Here is a 15,466-nt window from a genome sequence, read left to right as displayed (position 1 = left end):
AGCTTAGCTCATTTCAAACTTGACCTAGTTCACTTAAAGCAAACCTAGCCTACCCCACCTACCCGAACTCAATTTACCCTTCTCTTGGACGAGCCAACCCATAGAGCCCTTTCCAACCTGACCCTAACCCAACCTCAATTAGACGTACGTTCAGCAGCCGGCTAGACCAGCACCCTCGCTGGCCTAGTAGGCCTCGACCTCGGCACGACAGCAGCAGCATCGTCGGCATTCCCGGCGCGCGTGGCCGAGCCACACCTGGTGTCAGGCAAGCGCTGCCGAGCTTCTCTCAGCAGACCCCTCGGCTGTCCTTGCCCGCAATCTACGGCCGCGGCAACGACAGCAGGCGGCCGACCGCGACTGCAACTCTCGGCCGCGGCTTTGGCATCCTCAGCATACGGCCGAGTATCCTTCAGCGTCTTTCGACAGCAGCCAAGGGCGAAGGGAGGGGGGGGCGTAGGCCATGGCCCACCCTGGTCAATGAAAAAAAAAATTATATTGAAAAAAATATAATTTTTTAATTGCGCCATGTATTTTTTGGATTTGAATTCAATTTGGCCCTACCCAGGTCCAGAAGTTGGACTGTCGGTCAGCCCCTGAAGAAAATCCTGGCTCCGCCCCTGGCAGCAGGCGGCTACAACTGGCCGACACCTCTCGGCCACCCTTGGTGCAAGCGGTCAACACTTCTCAGAGCCCTTCGGCGTCACTTGGCTGCAGGCGGCAACCTCATTTGTGGCTTGAGTAGTGGGTACCCGCTGGCAACCCGGCCCGGCGCCCAGGCCTACTCTCAACTCTCTATAGAAACGAGGGTGGTAGTTCTTGCATGCTATTTCCCTTTTAGCCCAACTACGGCCATCCTCTACGCTCTGGTACCTTGGAGGCCACCGGCCAAAGACACGACCGCAAGAGGGCCAGCCTTCCTATTGGTTTGGGCGTGGTTTGTTCGCATTAGGGTTTGGTTTGGACGTGGTTTGTTCATATTAGGGTTTGGTTTGGGCGTGGTTTCTTGAGTGAGTTGTGAGTAATCATTGGTATCACACACATTTGTACTGACCTCACACCCTCTAGTATTGTAGTCTTGGGATTCGGGTTACACTTTTTTGTATTCCTTGTCTTATTGGGATTTTGTGTGGGGTAGGACTTGTGTATAATTTTCTTAGGTTTTTTATTTTGGGCTTCCTCAAGAAGATCCTCTTCAAGAAGATCTTGGGATTAGGATTTTGACATTAGGTGTGACTTTTATAGTCTCCACCGGCCGGGTCCTAACAGGATCCACTAATAAGATGGCATGTTCGAATATGCTTATGGAGGGTTCATGAGTTGAAAGGCAATAAACGTCTGAGTAGTGATTAGTGATTAATTGCCAAGATCAAGGTCGGGACACTGGAGCTCCATGCCCTGAGTGATTCATTGTCTGTGTAATCTCTTGGAGATGTCGCTAACCTAGCTTTGCCTCCTGGAAAAGTGTACTGGTGCTGAAATTGGTGGTGTTGTAAAGTTTTATCCGTGTTTTGCTTACATATTAGGGTTTAAGCTAGTTGATGTGAGTTTTGGCATTGTCATAAATTAGGGGCAGCTACAACCCACTGTTTTTATTAAGTTTCCTTTAATATTTGAAATGTTAAATTGGGGAGGAATCAACTGAAAGATCAAATGATACAAGTTTATCGTAAAGGAGATAATTATGGAAAGGATAAAGATAAAATTGTGACTGCACTGCAGCATTAGAGGAGGGCACGTCCAACAAAGAAAAAAACTCTGATTTTAGAAAAATAAAGGGGAAAGAAAAACAGACGGATTATTCATTCCCTTGGGAGCGGTTTTGGAAAGAAATGAAGGAGAATGAAACCGACTTGACTTCCTTTCCTTGAGGGAGGTTGAAAACATAACCATTCCTTATTATTGCATTGCAGCCCTAGACGTGAGAGTTCAACTCGAAGAGACTCGAGAAAGAGAGAAAGGAAGAGAGAGAGAGAGGAACGTCCTCATCTTTGCCCTCTATCTAGTTGAAGATTAAAGTTGTTGGCTGCTAAGAGTAAGAGACGTAGAAGTTGGTCGGATTTGAAAAAGGTATGGGAATATTCAGCATGAAGCCCTCGTATTTTGAAGCCCTCGTATTTTGACTGCTAATTGATGGAAATATAGGTTCAGAGTTCTGAATATCCGTTCTGAATATCCATGAGAAAGCATGCGATATGAAGAGAAAAACATGTCAGTCAAGTTGTTTCTCCTTGTTTTCTGTCTGTTATTGCCTTCCTCAGGAGACTAGAGTTGACCTTAGGTCGAAGCATGAATATTGGTTTTGTTGGAGGATTCGTTTAAACTAGAAGAAAGATTCGATCAAACTAGAAGAAAGAAACTGGAATACCAGAACCCTCTCAGAGGGTCTGGCCACAGAACGTAAATCTGAAGGAGAAGGGGCTCGGTGGCCTTCCCGAATCTGTTATGATTCAAAAAAAAAATATAGGGAGCTGTCCAGAACGTCACCGAGAGAGAACAAGGCAGATTCTGCTCGACATATAGCAAGTGTAGAATCAACACACAAATATGAGGGAAGGAGGGAAATACAGTAAGTTTTACGGACGAGTAGAACCAGTTGCTCGACCGACTAAAAAAAAAAGGGTCACTCTTTAGTGGTAATAGCAGAGGCGATTTGGGGGAAAGGAGGAACACGACATTGAAATTACAGGTTCTCTCCTGTCGTCCCTCCTGGTTTGTTACCTCATCCCTGTCGCAACGAATGTGGAGACAGATTTGGGGAGGTCGTTTTCCTCACAGCGGTAGGGTTGAGAGACGAGAGCAGAGAAGGAGGCGTCGGCGGCTGCTGCCATTGCCGATGGACAGAGGAACGACTGATGGCCCTCCCTTCTCCCCGTCGACTGGAAGAGAAAGGATTCACCGAAATCCCTTTTCCCTCTCTCTGTTACACACCAGGGAGAAACGAGAGAAGGAGACGGAGCTCTCTCTCCCCCTCGTGCTGGTGTTGGGTCACTGAAAACGGTGGAAGCTCCACCATCGGTCGCACGAGAGGAAGGTGGAGGCGTTCTCTCGAGGAGAGAGAAAGTTGGGCAGAGAAATGAAAGAAAACGAGGGATCGACGGCTTTTATATTAAGTTAAGAAATTTCAAAACGGATCCACTTAATTAACAAACGTTTCGGATAAGCTGTTATAGTTTTTAGAAATTCATGCCGCAACGTTTTTTCTGAAAACCTCTTCAAAAGAGGCTTGCGAAAGTGATTTTCAGTAAAAACCAGATATTTAATATGAAATTGCGATTTGGTGCCCTCTGGGTTCTTAAAAATTCTTGAAAGAGGGTTTTTATATTGGTTTGTGATTTCTGTAGAAAACCGAAATGTTATGCATTATTGCTTTCTGGTATTGTTAGTTTTATTTAAACTTCAAAAAAAGGGTTTTTGTTATTGTGTTAATTTTGAACGTGATGGGATTGTTGTGTTAATTTCAAACGTGATGTGATTTTTGTGTTAATTTCGATGATTTGTTCTGTTGTCATTAAATCAAGTTATAAAATGGTTTATTTCTGTTGTGTGGGAAATTGAGCCTGAGAGCGGTTTTTATGAGAGGTACTAGACGATGTTTAGAAAGAAAAAACCCTCACTTTTGAAATTTGAAGGCGAAACGTGAACTTTGTGCGATGGTTTATGCGAGTGCGAGCTTTTTATGTTGTCCAGTGTTGGTTTCGTCTCGGGAGGGGTGGTGCGCGAGGGTTCTCTGTTGTCGCCCACTCTTCTGTCTGTATTGGAGGGCGCACAGGGTATTGGGCTGCACAAGGGCTCGGGATTCCGTTCTGTTTCTGTTTGGGAGCAATGTCTCTTGGTCTCTCACCCCGGGTTCCTAGAGAGACCATGCTGCTGCAGCGGCGACCTGAGATATCTCAGGAGGCTTCACTGCAGTTACCATCGATCCGTTGGATCGCCTGGTGAAGAGATTTTCTGTTTCGCCCGTGAGTGCCCATGGGGTTTTCTGTTGCTCGGCACGATGACCATGACATTGTCATAGAACCACGGTTGGAAGCCTATGAAATTTTGGAGGTTGTGCACACCTCGTTCTGTCTTTGATGATGTGATGTAATTCTGATATGTGTTAAGTTTTGGAAAGCTTATGGTTGTAGTTCATAAGACCTTTTTGAAATCGTTTTACGAAACCAAACAATTATTTTGTTGGGCCATGTTCCATTCATGGCTGGATTTTACCATACTCAGAGGAATTCTGACCCTTCTTTCTATCTCTACAGGTACCCTTGATAGATTTTTGGCTCTTGGAGTGACGACCTCAGTCTTGTGATGGACGGGCATTGACATTCTGGACACTGCGTTGTTTTTGGGTTTAGTGGTCATTTTAGTTGTTTGGGTCCAATTGTTTTAGTTTAATACAGCGCATTTGGTCTGACTCAATGTGCTTCCGCCATGATTTATATTAATGAATTGGAAAATTTTTTGTGTTGGTGTGAAAATGGAAGTTAGATGCAGGTGCGTACTGGCTATATGGCGTTACGGAGTTGAGGACGATTTCTTTCTTACAGTGGCCAGAAGTTTTGTCACCAACGTGGTCAAAAGGTCCTTTTAGTTTCTCTTCCTTCTTCCTTTCCTTTGGGGTGGTGATAAACTTCTTCCTACTCAAGCTCTTATTGCATGGTCTTCACTCGAAGGGCAGCAAGGGAGCTCTTGGGTTTTGAATTTATTAAATTACCTTTGACTCAGCCGATTTAGGCTAGCCTTAAACAGAGCACTTGGCTAAGTTGGCTTAAGCATGGAGCTCCCATGATGAGGCCGGCCGGATATATATAAAATTCCGAGTGTGCCGCCTGCATTCATCTTTCTAGTTCCATCCAACATGATTAACACAGCACGGGTCGGGGGTGACGATAGTGCCTGCAACTAATTTAAGGCCTCAGCAGACTAGAAAAATCAACTACTCTCGATCGGATCGATAGAGTAGCAGCTACATAATCATTTCTTCTTGCAACAGATCGTCGTGGCTGGGCAGAGATATTGGATTTAATTTCCCAATTACCAAAAAAAAGAAAGGCAAAAAAAAGTGTTGTGGCGTTCACCCCTTTGCAAGCAAAGTGTTATTTGCTTGTTCCCTCGCACCAACATTCATCGGCCATCTTTCCCATATTCTCCCCCAACCCAACCCTTCCAAAAGGTACCCGCAGTCTCAAATCTTTCCATCGTAGGTCTTCAACACACACACACACAGGGGATAGAACAGAACGGATAAAAATATAAAATAAAAAAACTACTATGTTCTTTCTCTCACCACTTCCATGTTCACACAAATCCTCAAGACAAGGCCATGACAATATGGAAACAAACCCCAAAGGTAAAAAGATAACGGAAAAAATATTAATATCCGTATCCGACAGCATGACGATGTAGAAGCATACGCCCTGCGACCTCGTTTCTGCAATTGACCTGCACGCGGTATTTTTTTTATTTATTTTTACTTTCTGTATCAAATTTGAAGATTTTTCCCCAGTCAAACCGGCTTCTGGAACCGCCTGGGCACACCGTCAACGGCGACGTCGAAGGCGTCCGCGTACCGGTCGAGGCTGCTGGACGGAGAAGCGTAAACGAGCTGAGGTCCCTCATGGCTCGCACCGTCTCTGCCCGTATCCCGCTCAGAGCCCCTCGATCGATGGGTTGACGAGGCACGCCCGCTTGCAGAGGCCGCTCGGCTTCGAGCTGAGAGCGAACGTCACGCTCTCTCGGAATTTGTCGAAGCATGAGCGCCGGATGCTTGAACGTGGCAGGATCCTACTAACTCTTTCGCGAGGAGCTCTGCTTTGGTGGGGCCATCCTCTCGCCTTCAACCAGCTAGGCTATGGTGGTGCGAGAGCGAGTGAGCCCAGTGGAGATGGATGCTTGGAAAATCAACCACGCCTGTTTTTCGTTAAGAAGCGGGTGGTGAAATAAGACCCAAAGGAGTTCCAATTAGTTTTACCGAAAGCGACCAACACACATGAAGCTTGTTCCTGACGTGTCTGCGATGACGGTGAATGGGCGCATGTGTCCGAGTATTTATGAGTTAACGGGGACTTTCTGAATGAATGCAGTTGGAGGAGGAGGAGCCGGGAGCTCTGTGCTCTGGTATGGAGAAAACAGACACCATAAAAGGTCATGGACTAATACGCCAATAGGGGGAAGGTCTCTGATTCGACGTCCACCCAACAGAAAGCTTCCTTTTTTCTTTTCTCACATGTATCATGTCATAACAGATGTTATGAGAAACATGTTAACGCTGTGTAGGAGTGACACGAGGACAGGATCGGAACGAACGTCAATTGACCGCGCAGCTTCTATCAGCGTGTTGATTTCCAAGTTTAACCCACTGATCTGATCTCCTGTTGCTCGTATTTTCCGTCAACCCTTTGTCCAATCGATTTTCTCATCTTCACTGCTGCTGTTTCTTCCATACAGAAAAACTGTTTCCTTTATTTTGCTTATTCTCATGGTTGTGTCTAGGTCCTGCTCGATCGCCTCGACTTCCAGAGCCAATCTTTTCTTCTACGTGGGTGGGTGTTCAATGTTCATACGCTTCCAAGTTCTTTTGATTTTAAGCAGTCAGGTAGGCGCATCCCGCATTCCTGGACCATAATAGTCACGTTGACTTTTCGGCATTTGGATTTATATCGGAGTACTTACGAGCTTATTTAAGGATCGATCATTTGGTTTTTCCTGTTATTTCTTTTAGATGGTGGATCGTTTTCCTTGTTCTGGTAATGAATCCGCAAGCGACAAAGCCCGAGGAACCATGGAGTACTCTGGCGCGGCGTATCATTTTTGCGGGAGATGACCAAATCGTTAAAAAGTCCAGCCCTATTTGGATCCGTGGATCTGTTATTTTTCCGCTCTTTTGAAGTAAACTTACAAGTGGTCTGTCTGGTGGCTGCCTTGCTTGCTTTCCAAGCATGTCGTGACGTCATGCACCGGCTTTCAGAAAAGCGATTGTCCGTCTCCAGTCGCTGAATCCGGCGGTGATGATGATGAATCGATAACGAACAAATGTTGATGATGATGATAAATGACGAAGGAAAGACTGGGTCATCCCCGCTCATGATCTCATCTCATTAGCGTTTTTTGTTTTTCTTCTCCTTTTTTCTTCCTCCGCGCATCCGATGGTTGTTGTTAAGGCGCGGGCGTTCAAGAACGGAGTGGGGCGGAAGAGGACTTAGCCCACCTGCGCGGCCCCACCCTGCAGCGCTGACCTCCTGACTCCTCCTCCTTCATCTTGCCCCCTGACTTCTTGGTGCTGTGTGTGTTGGACCCTCGCACCGTACGTCCCGTGGCCGTGCTGCTGCCTCTGCCTCTGCCATCCGTCCAACTGTGCAGCGAAGAAGAAAACAAAGAGGAGGAAGAATGACGGATCGCCGCGTCTTCTTCTTCCTCCTGGCTCTTGCCTGGGCCCACCTTACGCTTCCAGGCGACGGGAAGAGGGACGACAAGGAGATCCGGGCGAGGTTCTACGGTAGCCTCTCCTACGATGCGAAACCGCCGGATCCCAAAGACGGAAGCATCGCGAAGATGATCGATCGCGTGCTCGAGAAAGAATTCTCGGACAAGGACCAGCCCGAAGGTTCGTCTCTACCTCTTCCCTCGCTTTCCTAAGAACCCTGTTCACTTGCGTTTTCTTTCTTCTTCGCCTTTGCTTGCCTTTCCGACGGCTCCGATTCCGAGCTCCGTTTCTCCTCTTGTTTCGTCCATTCTATTCGTATCATATCTCCTTGTTCATGTTGTTAACACGAGTGGAATTTCTCAACCGCAAAGCACTTATTCTTTGCATTAAACAGATGGACTTGCTCCATGATTTTTGACAAGGCCACGATCAAATCTTGTGGATCTTAATCAGAGAGCGCTTTAGTTTATTTATGGAGAAGGAGTTTGCTTGGAGTGACTTTAATATGCTTGAATGGGAGGAACTATGTTGAACTGTTTGTATTCTAGGCTTGTAAGTCGCAGTTTGTCGATCTGCTATTGTTAATGCGTATATGTTTGCAAAGCGCCCATGCTCGAATTGTTTAAAGTTTGGAAGAGCGACTGCAAGTCGCCGGATGCGTGCATTGAAATATGACACCGGATGGCTTCATCCTTGTGTACTATTTTTACGTAAAATATCTATGCACATGAATTTACCTATTTCAAAGTGGACTTCATGTCATGAGCTCTTCGTTGGTGCTTATTTTGGCAAATAGATGCCTGTTTTGGAAAATTACCACTGCTTCTTGCATATTTCTAATGATCATGACGTGTGTTTCGGCAGGAACTGATAGAAGCAGTTTCAACAGCACCGTGGCAGATCAACAAGTAGGTGTGGCTTTTTCCTTTATCCCTTTTAACGTCTGATAAATTCAATTTAATGCAATATATTGTCTAATAGATTACAGTTCAGAGTTCTATTCATCCGCTGGGGCATGGTGGCACTTCTCAAGCATGTTTTTTTCCTGCAATTTTGATGGATGAGCTTATTCGCCAATACTTGCTGTCTGAGAAGAGCTATAAAATTTGTTGTGCTAATTTATATGATGGCTGATTGATGCCAAAGCATCCCAGACAAAGAGTTCTTTCACTCAATTCACGAACTTGTCCTAGGTAGTAAATTTGTGTTACCATTCCTATATCTTATTTTTGTAATTATAGTTCATGCTTGACAGCAAGTATATCATATTATAAACCTTTTCTCAGTTTTCTTGCAGAAATCTTGCATTTGATGCATCTTTTTTGAGTCAGGGCACCTTAACTAGCATCTCTTTGTTCAAATCCTTTGCTTTTCAAAATTAGAAAAAAAGATGTTTATTTGTTCATTCTAAAATCTTTTCTCTGGGAACTAACTATTTTCTTGAACATCAGAGATGTCTCTGCAAATCACATCTTTCTCATAAGACTTCAATGTTCTTATTTTCTGCTTTTTATAATGCATAAAAAGAAGGTAGATTGTCGTACCCTTACGAGTTAATGTGTTTCTTCTGTATATATTTTGGCACCATATAGTTTTGTGACAATTAGGAGATGTTTGTGCAACTTTGAATGTATCATTTTGGTATAACTTTTTTTTTTTTTTTCAAAGTTTAGTTAGGTGTTAGTTTTGCATCTACTCCCTTGATGATCTGAGAGGTCATAGAGAAGTCCATGTATAGAGGAGTCTATGCATAATGCTGTTTGGAAGGGAGATGAAAGGACACGGTTCGACACTGACTGTTTGACTTGTTCATGAGATCCTTTGCTTCCCTTTGTCTTTATAAAAGAGCATCTGAAATTTCTGTGACACTGCAGGGTCAAGGAACCCAAGAGTTGTGGAAGTTTGAATATTTATTTTTGTTAACTTGAATAATCAAGAAATAAGAATACATAGTTTGGCAACCTTTTGCTTTCCCCTAGAAAGAGGAGAGCAAATGCCGCATGGATTTCTAACATTCAAAGTATGCAGATTGCTTGATGGTGTACTGTTTATTTCTGAAATCATCATACCAACAGCTATGTCACATAGGTACGGGTACTGACCATTTTCAAAAAACTTGGGTACGGCAGTATATATATATATATATATATATATATATAAGAAATACTTAGAAAATATGTATCAAAATAAATAATATACATCAACATAAACAAATAAATAACATAGAAAATAATATCAACGACTCTTGCAGCAGTGTGTTTAAGAAACCTATGAAAAACTTTAAACATATGGACAACCAAGCAACCCCCTAGTCAAATATGAACATCAATCGAATTTTCACATCCAAAGAATAGAATAAGAAGTAAGGTAGAAAAAATTAAATCAAAGTAAAATTAAGCAGTTTGGATTTATAGATACCCAAGTGTCAAAGTACCCATTTTGGGACGGGTACGGCGACACGGGTACGTGGACCTTATTGAAGTACCTATGTGACTTAGACCAACAGGAATCAGATTAAGATACAACCAAGTTTATTGAGTACATGCATTCTTTCAATCAAAGATCACAGTATGATGACAAACTTTTTATGAGATTCCATGCTTGTCAACCGAGTCTTCTTTTGGTCTAGTGGAACATAATCAAATCATCTAAGGGTTTCTTCTACTTGCAGGCATGCCATACTAAATATTTTAGGCTGTCTGATTTTGCTTCCTTGTTAACCTTTTGATTAACTTGTGAAGGATATAAAGGAAACATTAACCATTATCCATGTTTGAACTTTACCAGTGCTTCCTTGCCACATTCCATTCCCTCTTTTACATGGATGATTCTAGTTAGGACTTTCTGAAGTCAATCACTTCAATCACTGTTAGTGGGTTATCAGATCAAGTGGTGCAATAGGCCTTATGACTGTGAATCTTTAACTCTCTAATGTTTTACAGGCTGTATTGGAGGAAGTAGCCAGAGTTACTCATGATAAAACCAAGAAAAATGAAATCCAGGAACCAAAGTAAGGAATAAACATCACATTCTTATGCGGATGAAAATTGACAATCTGAGGTTAATTTTCTTGATTTTTGACTAATGTTTTCTTTCTGTCAGTGGCACTAGGTCCTTCCAAATTCAAGATGTTTTTACCTTGGAAAATGAGGGCTCTGATGAGACGCCTACTTTGATTGATAAAAGGGTTAAGTTTAAAACTCTCTCTCTCTCTCTCTTTCTCTATATTGTGTGTGTGTGTGTCTGTGAAAGAGGGGTTGAGGGTGTGCATGCCTGCTTGCTGCAACTGGTTTGTTCTTGATATTCTGATTTGATTTTTATCTTCACAGGACAATGTCTTTGTTATTTCTAACAAGAAGACAAAGTATCCAATGCTTCAGGTGGATCTACGGTATGACCAGCATTTATTTAGTCTTTTTCCAGTTGCATATTTATCTCTAAGACTAAAATAATTCTAACATAACAACCTTATTATATTTACTTGTGTGTGAACCTGAATAAGAATTGATCCAAATACAAAGCACATTTAACACCCTTGTTCAAGTTGTACATAGTTCTGGAACATGGGCAACTGCTTCATTAACAACAAAACTGATGCTTTGTTAGGCCTTTGGTGAAGAAATTGCCCGTCTGGCTTTCTATCGAACATGACACGTCTCCATCTCCTCATCTGAAACCTTCTGCATAAAGAAGTGTTCATCTATTTCAATATGTTTTGTGTGACTGTGATGTATGTTGAACTTCAATGTCGAAGACGTAGAGGATAGAACTGTTGGGAGAAGGTAGAGAAGAGAGAACAAGAGAGAAGACACGAGAGAGAGAAGAGAGCTCGTCGATCTACTTACGGCTCCCACACTTCTAATATAATAAAAAGAACTAATTAGGGTTATGTTTAACCCTTTACATAAAAAGTCCAATATGTTTTGAAAAATTCAAAACAAAAGTTTCAACAATACAGAAAACCTCAAAACATAACATTTTCTCAACACTCCCCCTCAAGCTGGAGCATAGATATCTATCATGCTCAGCTTATTACAACACTTTGTGAAATAAGATATAGGAAGAACTTTAGTAAATATATCTGCAGCTTGATCTTCAGAAGCAACATATTCAGTAGAAATAATCCTTGCTTGAACTAAGTCTCTAATATAGTGACAATCCACCTCGATATGTTTGGTCTGTTCGTGAAAGACAGGATTATTGGCTATATAAGTAGCCGCTTCATTGTCACAATGCATTTTTATAGGCAGTTCTATTTGAATTCCAAGACCTTCTAACATGGCTCTCACCCAAGTAATTTTAGTTGCAGTTTGAGCCATGGCTTGGATATCTAGACTCTGCACTAGATCGAGCCACAATAGCTTGTTTCTTACCTCGCCAAGAAACTAAGTTACCTCCAACAAAAATGCAGAATCCCGTAGTGGACTTTTTGTCATCAACAGAGCCTGCATAATCTGCATGAGAATAAGCTTCTATTCGCAGTAATGAATCCTTTTTAAATAATAGACCTTTTTTAAGGGAACCTTTTAGAAATTTCAATAAAAGCATGGCTGCATCCCAATGTGCTTTTCTTGGCTTGTCCATAAACTGGCTCAGTTTTCCCACAACAAAGGATATATCAGGCCGACTTATGGTTACATATAGTAGCTTTCCAATCAATGATCTATATGACTTGCTATCCACAGGTTCAGATTTATCATCATACAAGTGAATACGAGAGTTTATAGGAATAGATGCAGGTTTGGTTTCAGTCATATCTCACTTGAGTTTATAGGAACAGATGCAGGTTTGGTTTCAGTCATATCTGTCTCTTGTAGCAAATCAAGAACATATTTTCTTTAGGAAAGAACTAAACCTTCTTTACTTCTTGCTACTTTTATCCCCAAGAAGTAATGTAGAGAACCAAGATCTTTAGTAACAAAGTGTCGTTGGAGATACTTTTTTGTATCTTGTATTTCTTGCTCGCTGTCACCAGTTAAAATGATGTCATCCACATATATCACCATAACCACCATACCTCGTGAGGACCTTTTTATAAACAATGAATGATCTAAAGGAGATCTATGAAACCCGAACTTGGATACAACATCAGACAATTTCTGAAACCATGCTCTAGTACTCTGCTTCAAACCGTATATAGCCTTCCTTAATAAGCATACCTTGGTACACTCCCCCTGTTGCTGCATATATGCTACTTCAGATAAATCCCCATATAGAAAGACATTTTTGACATCTAATTGGTACATATTCCATCCATGATGAACAACAACAGATATAATTAGCCGTATAGTACCCAAACGTGTCACAGGGGAGAAAGTTTCAAAGAAATCAATACCATACGTCTGTGTGTACCCTTTTGTAACCAACCGTGCCTTGTATCGCTCAATTGTACTGTCAGAATTATACTTGATAGTGAAGACCCATTTTGAGCCGACAATATCTACCCTAGATGGAGGTTTGACAAGATCCCAAGTATGGCGAGATATAAGAGAGTCCATCTCCTCCTTCATCGCTTGGTACCACTTAGAGTCCAAAAGAGCTTGTTCATGAGATATAGGAACTGAACTAGCTGACAAGGCATCAATAAATTTGCACATATGATTTCCCAAATGAGATGTACTAACAAATTTAGAAAGATGATGAATTGTACATTGTCTGATTCCTTTACGTAGTGCAATAGGTAAATCATCAGGAGGAGAAGCATCAATGGAATACTCAGGCATATTATGCAAGTCAGAATTACATACCTCCCGAGAGCAAGACGGCGCAAGGCCATTAGATGATGGATTCCTTCTTGAATATATAAGAGGAGGGTCTTTAAACCGTAGAATGGAGGAATTGGGACAAGTAGGAGGTGATATAAAGGGAATGGACCCAAGTGGAATAGGAGGAATTGGAAGTGGAACAGAGGAAGACTGAGAATGTGAAGAGCTTGCAGCAAAGAACAGAGAAGACTCGTGGAAAGTTACATCAGCACTGACAAACTCTCGATTAGATGTAGGATCTAAGCATTGATACCCTTTTTGATTTTGAGAGTATCCTACAAAGACACACTTAGTTGCTTGTGCAGCAAATTTATCTCGATTAGGTCCAAGTCGATGTACAAAGCATGTGCATCCAAATACCCGTGGAGGTAAAGAGAACAATGCCTTATTTGGGTAAATGATTTGAATTGGTATCTTGTTGTCTACTGAAGAGGATGCCATTCTATTTATCAGATAACATGCTGTTAAGATTGCATCTCCCCAAAATTTGGCAGGCATATGAGAATGAATCATTATAGTGCGAGCTACCTCTAACAAATATCAGTGTTTTCTTTCAACTATACCATTTTGTTAAAATGTGTGAGGGCATGTAAATTGTGGCACAATACCACGGGATTTGTAGAATTCAAGTAGGGAAGTAGATTTAAACTCGAGAGCATTGTCAGTGTGAATAACCAACCTTGACACAAGTATTAAATTGAGTTTTTATTTCCAAGATGAAAGATTTCAAGATACAAGAAGCTTCAGATCTGTCTTTCATCAAAAACACCCAAGAGACTCGAGAAAAATCATCAACAATGGATAGATAATAACGAGATGACAACCGACTCGGAACCTGACTAGGTCCCCATACATCAACATGAATTAAATAAAATAGATTTTGGCTTAGACCGACTTTGACTCGAAGGAAAAGATGTACGACTATGCTTGCCTAATTGACAAGCTTCACACTTGATGGAGGTTGAAGAAGAAATCTGAGGACATAACTGCCGAAGTTTATGAAAGGATGGATAACCAAGTCTGAGATGTCATTGGAATGCACTTGAAGGTGAATCAACCAAAAGAGACGCATCTTTAACGAAAGTATCCAAGAAGTAGATTCCATCTCTCTCATGGCCTCCACCAATCTTCCTCCCCGTCGATAAGTCTTGAAATACACAAGTGTCAGGGTAAAAAATAACTCGACAATTCATCTCTTTAGTAATTTTGCTTACAGATAACAGGTTCTTTGGGAATTCAGGAGTATATAGCACTTCATGAACATGTAAAGATGGAGATAGGCGGACATCTCCATGTCCTTCAACCGAAGATAGTCTTCCATCAACTAATCAAACATACTAAGAGAGATAAAATTTCTGCAAGTTCGAAATATTAGCGTTTCCACAAAAATGTCTAGACGCTCCAGAGTCAATTATCCAACAACCATTAGAGGGAGTTCTACCTACATAAAATGCTGAATCTGTGATAGCAATAGAAGCCGATGAGGTGGAAGTAGCAACATTTGATCGATGCTCCGTGACTAATTCAAGTTATGCTGGAGTTAACTTGAGAGAAGTGGCATCTACCGAAGCAGTAGTGGGATTCACCTTGGGAACCATACTAATGGACCGTGAGTTTGAAGTTGGTATGGAGGAGGATGTCATAGTCGTGGACGCAGATTTGTTCGGTTTACCCACTTTGTTCCAGCACCTATCCTCTAAGTGACCAAGACGACCACAATACGTGCATTGGAGTCTCCCACATCCTCCTAGGAAAACGACGTCTTCCTCTACCACGAGAAGGGACAAAATGTTATGCTTCTGGAATTGTATATATATGCATATATTCGGTGCACACATGCATGCATCTGTTGTTTTGATTTTTGTACTTGCTTCTCAATGTCCTGCAGGTTCCTTTCAGACCTGGTAGTTGTAATTGTTTCTGCAACAATTGGTGGAATTGTCTTTGCCTGCCTTGGGCAACCTGTTAGTATGCTTTTCTCAATCTGGGATCACCCTTTTGAAGTTTACTGAAAATTTAGAATTATAGGAATGTTAAATTCCATTTTATTTTCATATCTTGGAGTATTACTTATTTATTTCTCATCCTGGATTCAGGTGATAACTGGTTATCTCCTAGCAGGTTCTGTCATTGGACCTGGGGGCCTGAGTTTTGTTAGCGAAATAGTTCAGGTAACATTATTATGAACTATGTTAAATTAGGCAAGTAGCTGTGGGCCTGGTTCCTTTTGCAACATTAGGTGGCCATTTCAATTGCTATCCTATCATGAGAGAGACCTTTTCCGTGT

The 15,466-nt window shown here is 42.0% G+C and overlaps 1 protein-coding gene and 1 long non-coding RNA gene across 4 annotated transcripts in view; both read left to right on the top strand.

Moving 5' to 3' along the window:
• The first annotated feature begins 1,850 nt into the window (after positions 1–1,850).
• On the top strand, positions 1,851–4,469 carry LOC126410371 (uncharacterized). The gene is made up of 2 exons (XR_007574248.1): positions 1,851–2,067; positions 4,251–4,469. It is a non-coding gene; the product is annotated as an uncharacterized LOC126410371 (long non-coding RNA).
• Positions 4,470–6,748: 2,279 nt separating this feature from the next.
• The window catches only part of LOC116260092 (K(+) efflux antiporter 5), a 28,713-nt gene continuing 19,995 nt past the window's right edge, over positions 6,749–15,466 (top strand). The window contains exons 1-7 of one of the 3 annotated variants that reach the window (XM_031638183.2): positions 6,749–7,594; positions 8,279–8,322; positions 10,357–10,424; positions 10,517–10,601; positions 10,744–10,805; positions 15,068–15,143; positions 15,276–15,350. In XM_031638183.2, the coding sequence (XP_031494043.1) occupies positions 7,378–7,594; positions 8,279–8,322; positions 10,357–10,424; positions 10,517–10,601; positions 10,744–10,805; positions 15,068–15,143; positions 15,276–15,350 (627 nt within the window). In that variant the 5' untranslated portion in view covers positions 6,749–7,377. The remainder of the gene's footprint in view (positions 7,595–8,278; positions 8,323–10,356; positions 10,425–10,516; positions 10,602–10,743; positions 10,806–15,067; positions 15,144–15,275; positions 15,351–15,466) is intronic. The other 2 variants (XR_004174026.2, XM_031638181.2) reach the window with 2 other exon arrangements.

The sequence above is a fragment of the Nymphaea colorata genome, chromosome 9 (assembly GCF_008831285.2).
Source record: "Nymphaea colorata isolate Beijing-Zhang1983 chromosome 9, ASM883128v2, whole genome shotgun sequence".
Lineage (NCBI taxonomy): Eukaryota > Viridiplantae > Streptophyta > Magnoliopsida > Nymphaeales > Nymphaeaceae > Nymphaea > Nymphaea colorata.
Note: the sequence above shows the minus strand (reverse complement) of the source record. Positions and strands in the feature narration are given on the sequence as shown.